At 32.8% G+C, this 13,279-nt stretch overlaps 1 protein-coding gene across 1 annotated transcript; it reads left to right on the top strand.

Moving 5' to 3' along the window:
* The first annotated feature begins 207 nt into the window (after positions 1-207).
* Positions 208-10,684, top strand: LOC129281517 (zinc finger CCHC domain-containing protein 24-like). Its single transcript, XM_064113446.1, has 4 exons — positions 208-237; positions 1,794-1,958; positions 6,044-7,463; positions 8,063-10,684. Exons 1-3 carry the CDS (start codon positions 208-210, stop codon positions 6,155-6,157), a joined length of 309 nt encoding a protein of 102 aa, XP_063969516.1. The 3' UTR covers positions 6,158-7,463; positions 8,063-10,684.
* The last annotated feature ends 2,595 nt before the right edge of the window (positions 10,685-13,279 follow it).

The raw sequence follows: 13,279 nt of genomic DNA, 5'->3' as shown, positions 1-13,279 counted from the left end.
TTTCTAACTTTCTATTCGATGATATTAAAGAGAGTGTTCATGGAGCCTGAGTGGAGGGGATCGATACACAATCAATGCAAGATGAAGAAAATATAAGAGAAATTATTGAAAACATGGTTTATTTGAGGAGTTGAAGTAATTCATTATCGGCTTTCTTTTCACTATCATTAAAATGTCTACCAGGAGGAATATCTGTACACAATATACATGGGCACTGCCTTCCCTAGTATCTTCATGGTATTTCGAATCATCCATTGGGATTATAATGCGCATGCCATGAGAACTGCATGACATTATGTGGTCAGTCCCAAGCATTGATTGTGGCGTGGTGCTGTGTGTGTGTTGACAGACAGACGGCCATTAAATGCGAAGGACGAAGAAAGGTCAAAGGTCGTGAAGATGTAGTCATCAAGAGAGGGGGTGCCTGACTTTTGGTATCGCTGGATGATGAGCTCTGATGGGAACTACTGTTCCAGAGATTGAACTACCTTCAGATGCAAAATTTTGAAGGTCTAGTTTAGGCCTATATTTCACCATTTTCAAATCTTAATAATAATACAGGAAATCCAAGTATAGTCTGAACAATATTGGTCATACAATGACAAAGCTGGCTGTCAGATATTTCCTGAAAGGTGAAAGATCCTGAACAGCGAAAATTTTCCTGAATGATTTTCATTCTATTTCTTTTAGACTTTTCAGTCTCTTGTTTAATTCAAGAGTCGCCCTTCAGTGCCATGTAGCATTTAAAGGTCAAGTCCATCCCAGAAAAATGTTGATTAGAATAAATAGAGAAAAATCAAACTAGCATAATGCTGAAAATTTGATCAAAATCGGATGTAAAATAAGAAAGTTATGGCATTTTAAAGTTTTGCTTATTTTTCACAAAACAGTTATATGCACAACTTAGTGACATGAAAATGAGAGTCGATGATGTCACTCACTCACTATATCTTTTTGGTTTTTATTGTCTGAACTATTCAATTTTTCATTTTTTCAGATTTGACAACAAGGGCCAACTTGACTGACCCATATAGTATAAAAATAATTGTAATTCCACATGTTCAGGGAGAAATTAATCTTTGTTTCACTTGACAATGAGCTAGGTGAAAATTTGAATATTCAGTATTTCATATAATAAAATACAAAAGAAATAGTGAGTGGATGACGTCATAGTCTCCTCATTTGCATACCAGGCAGGATGTGCATATAACTGTTTTGTGAAATTAAGCGAAACTTTAAAATGTCATAACTTTCTTATTTTCCATCCGATTTTGATGAAATTTTCAGATCAACTTTCAAATCAACTTTTTGTTGGGGTGGACTTGTCCTTTAAAAGATAAAATCAATCTTTCAATCAAGCATGAGAAATTGTGTACCAAAATTAACAATCAATCGGGGATATTGCTGTAATCATATTCTCTTTCGATCATTCAAGTAAGCATAACTACAAGTCTGTCAAAGGCAAATCGATCATGTTAAAAAACTTACAATCTCGTAAATGTTGAACACATCTTTCTTTTATTTACTTGAGTTGTAAACAAATTCTCTTATAATCATTGAAGTAAAATATAACTTTAAAGTCTGTCAAACCATGTAATAAACCTTATAATAAATCGTCAGTGTTGTATCACTTTATTCTCCTTCTTGAGTTTCCGCTTATCTCTTATATGTCATTCATGAACAAATTGTAGGCCTATATCATTTTCATGCTGAAAACAATAAATAGGAATTGAACTATACTTCATTTATTACCCCCAGTTATAAAGATATTCCTCCCTTTTCCCCAATCACAGGCAAGACCGAAGGGTGAAGGGTTAACCCCCTACCAAGGCAAAAAGAGGTGTTTCGGCGAGTACAAATGTCCCAAGTGTAAACGCAAGTGGATGAGTGGGAACAGTTGGGCCAACATGGGTCAGGAATGCATCAAATGTCACATCAACGTTTATCCACACAAGCAGGTATGAAATACAGTTGTGAATTAACGTTTCATATGACGTTTTAAATTCAACATTATGTATGAAGGTTTCTCTTTGATTGTAAAGTCGACTTAGCATATTTTGAATCTTTTTGGCTTTGGATGCACAAAAGTGCTAAGAAGTAGACCTATGTATGCATAATTAAGGTTTTGAAATTGCGAGTAAACATGTTAAGTATTTTTAATAGTTTTAATTAAAAGGGAAAAAACATTAAAATAAGGAATATTGACTGTTGCATCTCATAGTAGACAGTAAAGTTGATTTTTCATTGATAGATAATAGTTTTAATCAGTTTTTACAAAATCAGGGTTCTATCGATACCGAAACAGCTGCTTTTTTATAAAATTTTCAAATATCAAGTGAAAATCCAAAGATTGCACTTTTGATTGGGAGTGATAAAATCATGATAAAGGGTCTAAATTGGATACTGGAAACATGTTTTTTTTTTTTAATTGGAAGAAAAACAAATACATAAAATGTGAAATGAAACTTGCTATTTGGAGAGATTTTTTTTTTACAGGATAACCAAAGATTTTATGTTTCATTTGAGCATATTCTTGGTTACATATTTATGAGAATGCTTTATTAGTTTCATGATAACTAATAGATGTAGTTATATCCGAGCAAACAGAATGCAAAAAAATTTAAGTTTGAATGTTACGATTTAATCTTCATTGGTAGAGATAACTATGATTTGATATCAAGTACCAGTTCAATGGCTTGGCTTAAAATGAATTTCAAAATCTGGGATATACTTTTATAGACAAAACAAAAACAAGTTGTCTCGTCATTGTGAAAATTTATGAGTCAAAACAGACTTCCAGAATCCTATAGTATGGTTCCTTCCTGTTATGAAGAAGTTATTGTTTTGGGGGGCTTTTTAAAAGTATATATGGGTCATGATAAACCTCACATATCTCCTTGTTGTGCACTGTCTATATTTTTTAACACAGTATTTTATATTAATTGTGCACTTCCCAGGTTTTTTGTGTGTTATCACTCAACACTTTTGCATGGTTGTTTGAAAGTTGTTTTGCATTTACTCAACTTGAAAAAAAAAACACAAAGCCCACCTTAATTCAAAATGTATGTGCTATTCTTATCTTATACATAACAAATATCTCATTGCATGGATAATTTTGCCACATGTATCCATAGTTATGGTTATTTGGAATTTCCAGGTTAATTTGAAACATCTGATTGTCTTTTCATTTCCCATTTTTCTTTCTAATTAAAAAAAAATAAGGCTAACTGCCAAGTTGGACCTGAGACAGAAACAGTTGCAGAAAATACAAAATATCTTACTTTACATATACTTTATAATTTCATATGAAGTAACCATATAGATTCATAGAAGCAGACATTTTAACAATTAACATTTAGTTTATGTATGATAGAAAATAAAATGAAAGTTTATCCCAAATCAATGCTTTGTCATTTCAATTCAGTTGAAATAGTTGATATAGTAAAAGTAAAATAATAATTAATGATCCTTATTCCAAATGGTAGGAAAAAACTGCCTTTGAGATTTTCACCCAAATCATGGGAAAACTTAAAAGTAGCAACATGAGTCATGAAATCACACATTTTTCGTCGTCCTTGAAAATCGTCAAATGCCCAAAGTGATGAAAACATGAAGAAAAACTTAAGAATTTATATGCATTTTGATGTTTCCATATATTTCATCTTGCATGTGTTTTTGTGTGTAGTTTTTTTAGAGCTCCTTGTGCCTATTATATTCTCCCTGTTTTCTGCTTCCCCCTTCTTTGTTTTCTTAAACCATTGCAGCGCCCCCTAGAGAAACTAGACGGATTGGACGTGTCCGCTTACGACCACCAGAAGGCCAAGGTATAGAGGTTATGCACAACTCTTCTTATTGTTTGTAAATACCATTTTTCTTGTAAATGTGTAGGGTTGTGGGTCCATACACCATTCCTGAGTGGCAACCACAGAATTTCTTTTCCCCCTCCAAATAATGGATATAAAATGTAGGGCTCAATATCAAAGGACCCATGACGTTAAGTGTTTTATTGGGTTCTTGAAATTGACTTAGTTTTAGTTAATCATTCTCTCACGATTCTAACAGCGTTAGCTTACCTAAAACGCACAATTTATTTTGTACTTGGAAAACACCTGTATATTTAGTTTTTATACTTTTACTGAAAAAGGTTTCATTTTTATCTCAAAGTTTCATTCAGGTGGAGAGAGAATTTGAAGGGTTGTGAAAATGAACCAAAGTGACAAGAAGAAATGAACATGTAAGTAGTACTTGATCAAGACTAGCTTTCACGCCATATTTTTATATTTTTTACATCTTTTCACCCAATGCACATTGAAGATAAGAGAATTTCCCTAACAAACTAATATCCAATCCTTTTTTTTCAGAGCGCTTCTATATGAAAATTCCAATGTAATTTTTCACGATTTAATGAGGAATTGAACGGTTTCTTAACTGTATAATTTCAAACAATTGTCAATATTTACAAACTATGAGAGAAAAAAAATGACTTCTGTTTACTTGAGCTTATATATGTATGTCACTTTAAGTTAATTCTTCAAATACAATTGAAAGTCAAAATGCTCATCTTAAAGAAATCAGTCATTTTCTTTTGAGACTGGGACATTGAATACAAACCTTTAAATCAGTTGAAATGTATAAAACATGAGTAATCATATCATATGATATTTACATAAATTGATATCTGTATATATTACTATTTCTGCAAATACATATGTGTCTCCCTATTTAATCCTTACAAAAATTATTGTATACACAGGTATATTTATTTTGAATATTTCGAAAAGTCACTCAGGAATGGGGTCAATTTAATTATTCTTCATCCTGTCGGGAATAGGAAGTTTAGCTATTTCGTTAAATAAGATTCTTTACTACTTATCTCTGAATTTCATTGTAAGGGTTACCTAGTTTTATCGTATTTTCTAATTGCTCAATTTTTGCAGCATTACAATTTTTTTTTATAAAAAAAAAAACACAAAAATAGGATTTTCCTTCTAATATCCTACTGTTTTCCACCAAAAGTCCAATCTTGATTAAAAATTGTTTATGCTGTAGAAGGAATGCTACGCCTCACTGTTTTCCCGTGTGATGGCGTCCCTTTCCAATATCCAATGGTGCATAACCTCTATGTCATATATATATGTAACAAAAAATGTTTTGTTGTTGAAAAATATATATATCTATATTTATGTTTTATATATCAATTAGTGAGAAAGTGCTCTAATTCATGTGCTGTCATTAGTATTATTATTGTGATCCACACTTTATATATTTTTTTCTTTTATTCATTTATTGTTGTTCATTTGCTTGTGAAATTATTAATATCTTGCTCATAGCACGTTTGGCTGAGCACATTTAGATGCCTGCCTTTTTTTTAACACTTTCACTCCAATTTGAACTGCCAAAATTGTTTGTCGCTGATTGTTTATCTTTTCATTTTGAAATGGACAGTGAAAAGTTCTATCATGAAATACAGCATTTAAAGTGGAATGTGATAATTGATTAGACATATTTTGTACGAAGATCACTGCACCAGTAAACACCTATTATTCTTGTTTCAATTGTTCTTTTTTCAGTTAATCAATTGTTAGAAAACTATCTTTATTGACCCTGTACCTGTGAAAATGAGGTTATTTCTTCAAATTGAATTAACTATTGATTGATACAAATTGATATAAGCCTGTTGGTACTAACCTTTTAGTTTTACATTTTGTTGAATTATCAACTCACAAAAATTCAGTAGGGGTATATTTTATTTTTTCAAGATTTTAACCTTTTTCTCTTTTTTTTAGGTATGGCTATGGCACCTGGTGAAAAATGCTATCCATAATTGTTAATGTAAATTCATGCTGTGTATCAAGTTACAAGCGTTGATTGCTTGAGATTGCTTTATTATTTTGGGGGGTTATAGTCATGAAAATCCACATTATTCAAAGCAGTTGTCTTATATTGGAAAGATGTGTTGAAAAAGAGGTCTTATGCCACTAGATATTAATTATACTTTTATTGAATTTCGTCCCCCTCTTGGCAATTCCTTTATTTACTATAGCGCCCTCTCGAGAAACCAGATGGACTCGACGTCTCGGACCAGAGCAAGGAACACCCCCAGCACCTGTGCGAGAAGTGTAAGTCGCTTGGTTACTACTGCCGACGGGTGCAGTGAGGTGGCTTTACGACTGACCGATGCGATCGATGACCATTTCATCTCGTCCAATCAAGAAGGAAAACAGCGTACTTCTGGAGAAAGATTCAACCCTTAATCTAATAACAAGAGACACTGTCCCCTTTTCTTTTCTGTAATCCTTGTGATCTTTTAAGTTTTAAAAATGGACTTGGACATAGTTGCTAAGTTTCTAAGTTTCTTTCATTCCCGTCTCTCTTTTTGCTTTCCATACTTAATATCCTATTTGATTTTAATTGACCTAATGTGAAAATACATGTTTTCTTTTCAATTATGCATACCAGCTTAAATGCAATCATTCATTTTTTTTTGTGTTCAGATATTTGTCTTTGTTTATGCCCTGCGCTGTCCAGCCATTTGCCAAAAAAAAAATTAGTGACAAGTGAAAGCCAAAGTGATGGGTTTTATTAGTCTTTAATCATGCAGGAATAAATCATACAAACTAATCATGCAGGTACCTTGAGTATTAGAAGGGAACAGTAAGAAATGCATGTATACTGGTATGGACATAATCATACTTTGAATATTAGAATGGTATACATGTAGTTCTTTTGAAGTGGAGGCTGAAATCTTGGGGATTATTTCATTGACGTGATGCAAAACGTATCGCAGAAGATGAAGAGAATCCAGGTGTTTCTTAAAGCTGTTCGTAGGTTATGAACAACTTTGGGTGTTACAGCTAATTTAAATTGCCTTCTACGAATAGCCTGATGGCTATGCCCTACCTCCGTAGGGAAGGTGGCCCTAGTTTACTTAGGTATCTGCCAAAGGGCAACGTATACATGTTTCCACTGGGAACTACTCCGTACAGGTCCGTACAGGTCGTGGGTCAGATCATCAAAGTTAGAACTTCGTAACAGCTCACCTGTCTAACTTGCAGAATCTTCAATTTCACACAGGTGGTTTTGAAGTCATGATGTGAAATCATGTTTTATGCAGATTCTACGTTTATTATTGCGCTCGGTTCTGTGACTATATGTTGACAGGTAAAATAATGGCTGCACACGTGGCGCTGCAGTCGTGCTTCTTCCTCAGCTTACAGCATGAATGGGTCCACCGTAAAGAATTAATGAGCCCACCATTTATGTGAATTGATTTACATTAGGTCTGCATTAATTGTTTAACGCTTTCTCATCATACTTGCTGATGTAATTAATGGACGAATCTGTATACAACATGTTTTCACACCATGGATTCCAAACCATGCACCTTTGTGAATTTAGACCAAATGTTGCTAGTCTTTGTTGCACTAGCTCTACAAGCTTAAACTGTATACTAATCTTTAAAGGTCAAGTCTACCTCAGAAAAATGTTGTTTTGAATTTAAAGAGAAAAATCAGACAAGCACAATGCTGAAAATTTCATCAAAATTGGATGTAAAATAAGAAAGTTATGACATTTCAAAGTTTCGCTTATTTTTAACAAAATAGTAATATGAACGAGCCTGTTACATCCAAATGAGAGAGTCGATGATGCCACTCACTCACTATTTCTTTTGTTTTTTATTGTTTGAATTATACAATATTTCAATTTTTGCGAATTTGACGATTAGAACCTCCTTGCCTGAAGCACAAAATGTTAAAATAATGGAATTCCACATGTTCAGGGAGGAATGAAACTTCATTTTACTTGACAATGATGAGAAAATCAAAATATTTCATATAATAAAATACAAAAGAAATAGTGAGTGAGTGATGTCATCAGTTCCCTCATTTGCATACCTACCAGGATGTGCATGTAACTGTTTTGTGAAATTAAGTGAAATTTTAAAATGTCATAACTTTCTTATTTTACATCCGATTTTGATGAAATTTTCAGTGATATACTTGTTGGATTTTTCTCTTTTTATTCCGATCAACTTTTTGTCGGTGTGGACTTGTCCTTTGAGCGAAATGGAGACTGCAGGTATATCTTTGTTCATGCAAGCGATGCGTCTGATTTGGCGAGACACAGACAGTGGAGCACCATCTGCATAAATCATCCTAGCTCTCTTTAGCAATTGTTTTTGTATGATCGACGGTGCAGATTTTTCATCCAAAAACGCAGCCACTATATATTTGTCGATAAAATGATTAAAGCGAAACGTGAAGGCAGAGGCAGTGGCCGCTCCACAGACACTGTTTGAAGTTTGCAGCATCGGATGCAACGCTTAGCGTAAGCTGTACGTCTAATGCTGCAGATTATAGACTTGCTCTTTACATACCCCTGTCACATATTGGCATCTCATAATACATACCTAAACACTGTCACCTATCAGAAAAAAAACGAACAAAAGTAATTCATAAACTTAGAAATGAGATCTAGTCTTAGCCTTTCTATGTATGTGGCTGACTATTGTGTGATTATTGTTGATTTAGAATATTTTTTGTCTTCAGATCTTCATCATTTATGATTTATTTTAAATATATGCAGAAATAGTTATATTTGTGTATAAAATATCCAACCTCTAAAAACTGTCCAGTTGAAAGACCAATGGGGTGTTGCAAGAAACCTGCAATCAATTGCAAGCGTATATTGGTCCCTAAATCAATCATATGTCTTACAATTAATTAATCAACTAAAATTGATCTATTAATTGTAAAATTGCAACATATTTTTTTTAATTTGCAATTGATAGCAAATATTTTCTTGAAACACCCCCTAGCTCACAATTCTAGCATTTCCGGATAGTGTGATGATCTTTGTTTCTCTCTCATAAACAGAAGTTGTCTTCAGTACTTTTGCAATGGCATGTTCTCTGCCCCTCTTATTTTGCTCTGTGCCAGTACTTAATAGTTGAGTTACTACAGGAATCTTACAAATAGACTCTCTACTCTCATTTCGTTTTAAAAGATGACTCTATGACAAAAAAATCAAATGAATAATTTACTCCTCCAAAGGAGTGAATACAAAATTTCCTAGATTAAGAGTGACCTTCACGTGTTGTTGAGTGAACTTCACCCTTTTTTAAGTTGAATTTGTATCGAAATCATATGTTCACTCTATATTCACTCATTTATTTTAAAGAGAGTATGTGTATCAGTGATGTTACAAAATATTTGTGTTTAGTCTCTATTTGGTATCATCTATTGCCCTTCAAACTGGCAGCTTGTTGAGGATCTCACTTCAAAGGCACTGCTCCAGCTGGATATGAAATTTGAATTATAAAACATTTTGGTCATCTGATCAAATGATTGCAACTTCACAATACTATGAAGCAAGAATTAAAAAAATGCTTCAGAATAACGAGTGCCAGCTATTTTATTCCTTAGAATACCTGAGAATTCAAATAATCTGCTTTGAATTAAAGTTCATATCTGATTTCAAGAAAAATTATGTATTTGTTGTCACCCTCAGATATTTTTTAGTCTGACAGGTATTTAATGTACTTGTGGTTTTCTTTCACTAATCAAACATATAACAAAAAATCACAAAAATCTTATTAAATCAGAGAAACAACCTATAATTGTTTTCCATAGAATGCCTTTTATGAAGTCACAGCTGTAATGATACAATATTATCTTGATTAGTTTTCAGTATTCTGTATCAGTATTGTTATTCTTGCTTGTCGTACAAAACTTTAAAAAAAAACATCACCGATGTGAATTCGGCACTTATTCAATGAGCATGCATTTTTCCCTGTAACCTATTTTTTGGTAGTGGAGTCCCGCTACATAGAAAGACACCTAGGCCACATAATATGAAGCTTAGTCATTGATTGCATGTTTGATTTTAATGAGTAATTGTACATTGTAGTCAATGCAATCAGTCATAAAAATTGTTCTTCAATCAATTTCTAAGCTTTGTGTTAATGCCTCAGAGTTTATTGTAACACAGTATCCAGATGAATGTAACAACTGCCAAAGAGGATTAGATATGCCTCCTTCTTTTTTTTTTCTATTCAAGCATTAAAAAAAAAACCTGGCTGAAAAATAATGGATCTTATGTATATTTAGATTAAAAAGATTGTACATGTTGGGTGTTCACTTTTATGCAAATTTTATCAACAAGTTGTGGATTTATATATTTGTCATACCTTAAATGGGTTTTTTTTATTGTTCATGTTTAAAGCTTATGAAAGCCTAGTATGTTACCCACAAGTTGTAAATATATATAGTTTCTGACTAAAGATGTGTACTATTAATATCTTTGTTCAGTTTTGTATATTTGTTGGACAGAGAAAAAGCTGTTATTATATAAGAAACCGAGCACAAAATAAACATTGTAATTGCAGTGGAATTCCTAATCATCAACCAAATGCAAGATATACTAAATTAATACCGGAGGAGTGGTTGAGAAAATGATGCATTTCATAGCAAGATGAGATTGGTGCCTCAATTCTCTACAAATTTGACATTAAAATACAATTAATCATGCTTTCAGAGAAACTCGATTAGTCAGTATTTAAAAAAAAATCTGAATTGTAAAAGGAATCCAATGATTCTCTGAGCTATCTCATAAATTAATCATGTAATAGGAAATGAATTTTCTTCAGATAATTGCGATCATGAGACAAATTTTTTGCATTATTCCTTATTACAATTATTTCTTGTTTCAATTATTCCATATTTATTCACATTATATATGAGACTTTGCAATGTGTGCTAAACTGAGAAGTGCAAGAAACTTTAATGTATATGCATTCTGAATAGCTATTTATAACCATATTCATTTTTAGTGTACTGGGAACAGTTCAATATTTATCATGAAAAGAGTTGGACAAGCAATAGGAAATCTCTTCAGACTATTTGCAGAAAGTAATTTTCCATCAACTCATATTTCTGAAAAGTAACATGTCATTATGATCATGCTTTTAATTCAGGGCAATTATGTAAATTGTCAAGGTATATTGACATCTTGGATAATCTCCAAGTAAAGATTAACTTCTTGGAGGGGCTACAATGAAAATCGTAAATACTTTAGAAAAAGTTGCCATAGAAATGTATATATTTGCCAACGCAATTTATTATCTGGTGCTGTATCTAATCAATATAAAAAAAAAATTCTGAGGTAAGCTGTTGAATTTTTTTGCTCTGGTACTACAGTTATTTTTTGTCTTGCCGCAGATCTTTAAATTGTACAGATTTGGTGATACACATTATGGCAGATAAACAAAGATTTCTAGATTTGAGAAGAAAAAAATAGTATGTTGATTTGTGAACCAGCTAGAGGGGATATTATCTTAAATATATTTTAAGCCACACACGCTATTGGATATATCTGAATGATATTTGCATATATTTGCTCAAGAAAAAAACAAATAAACAAGGCAGCAGATTTTCTCAATGTGTGAAGATTCAGACAGTTTCTGGAACTGTAAAATTTGTTGTCTCTTATTTAACTTTTGCTGCCTTTTGATTACTTTCCAAGATGTGTAAATAATGTTGCCTTTGAGATGAGAAGGAACAGACATTTGAAGATCGAAGGTTGGTTGTCTCAAAATCGTTCTTGTTGACCAGAGTTTCTTTTCATAATAGTCCACTATGCATCAAGAATTAACAGAAGTTGGCTTTTAAAACCTTCATTGCCAGGCTGGCAGTAGGTTGTACGTGTGCAAAGATTTTTAATTCTGTGCGCCTGGCATAAAGGCGTTAGCTCAAACGCATGCTTCACAAAATGCACCCGAGAATTAACGCCCTTGTACATTACTAACGGGAATGGGAATTTACATATATAAAGCCGAACGTCCTTATGTCAGCCAGGAGACAACATGATCATAAAGCGTTGATTGGTGCTGTTAAATAAATGTACATGTTCATGAGAGCATTAAGGAATATACACTGCTTAGTTTTAAGGCACAATTCATTTCCCTATCACTCTGACTTATACATGTATGTCACTCCATTAAGTCAGGGGTGCTACTTTTCAGACTAAATTCGGGATTCAGACTTTTTAAAACATATTTTGGTCTTAGAAAGTGATGATTTTTAGACTTTTTAATCATTTGTAAGTGGTATCCCTGATAAGTAGAAGAATATTGTAGTGTAAATTTTATTATCATCAATACACGATGAGCCATGAATTTCAGTTATTGGTAAGCGCATGTCTGCATTGCTACATATGGATGAATGTCAATATTGTTGGTCAGTATCATTGAGTTAGTTCCTTTCAGGTATACCTAGGTGTGATCATGTGATGTTCCTAGACTTTAGAGAATCAAAGTAACTCAAAGTATTTTCCCCCTCCTGTGTGCCCCACCCCCCAAAAATGAAGAAGTAAATAGATGGATAGATAAATAATAAATAAATAAATAAATTAATTAATTAATTAATAAATGAGTGATAAAATTATCAATATATAATCAATGAATACAAAATGAAATAATATAAAACAAAGTTGATAATCGAAAAAATCAACCAAGCAATAAAAAATAACTTAAGAATTCAAACATATTACAAGGTACATACATATACATTATCCAAACATCACATTTACTACTTCTTTTTAATTTCTTCTTTAAAATGAAGTGAATGTCGGAAAATTGAAAATAGAGGTGTACACATGGTTTTAATAGTTCCTTAGTAAAGACATAATGAATGAAAGGGAAACAGATTGGGATCTGCAAAGAAGCAGCATTGAAAGTTCAAAATTCATTTTTTTTTTTTTTTTTTTGGGGGGGGGGGGGTAGTGCAGTCAATAAAATCATTGATTTGAATACTCTGTAGGATATTGAGCATCTCATATAAATAGCAATTTGTAGCATGGGGAGAGGCTATTAATGCCAATGCAACCCATTTTTTCAAAGAGTTTTAACACATTCAGTGGATTTAATACTACTCCTCGGAACATTATAGAGTGCTTTAACCCATGTTTGGCCAAATTTGGTGCCAGCCGAACCTCTGGAGAATTCTTGGTACAGTAATTCTCTTTGGTTGTAATTACCTCACTCCAATTTGATCTGACTTCGATTTCCTCTTAAGGGGGTTGTTTCTTTTTGGTTGGCAGTGCCAGTTGCCTTTCAAGCGTCTGATACTGTTTCTTGAAATGTCACCTGAGGTTAAGAACCAATAGCATTCAAGCATTGTAGGCACAAGCCGTTGGATTGTCGAAAACACACTAGAGGGGTCTGAATATTTAGCCTACTTGATGCTGAAGGAAACTATGTGCTTTGTAGCCTTACGAATTT

Source organism: Lytechinus pictus, chromosome 18, assembly GCF_037042905.1.
Source record: "Lytechinus pictus isolate F3 Inbred chromosome 18, Lp3.0, whole genome shotgun sequence".
NCBI classification, from domain to species: Eukaryota; Metazoa; Echinodermata; class Echinoidea; order Temnopleuroida; family Toxopneustidae; genus Lytechinus; species Lytechinus pictus.
Note: the sequence above shows the minus strand (reverse complement) of the source record. Positions and strands in the feature narration are given on the sequence as shown.

What these genes read in the sequence shown, in the direction of transcription:
- LOC129281517 (XM_064113446.1), top strand. Translation starts at nt 208, where the DNA reads ATGGGCACTGCCTTCCCTAGTATCTTCATG. An exon ending in CCTTCCCTAGTATCTTCATG is followed by an intron (nt 238 to 1,793) that starts GTATTTCGAATC and finishes CCCCAATCACAG; the next exon opens with GCAAGACCGAAGGGTGAAGG. An exon ending in ACGTTTATCCACACAAGCAG is followed by an intron (nt 1,959 to 6,043) that starts GTATGAAATACA and finishes TATTTACTATAG; the next exon opens with CGCCCTCTCGAGAAACCAGA.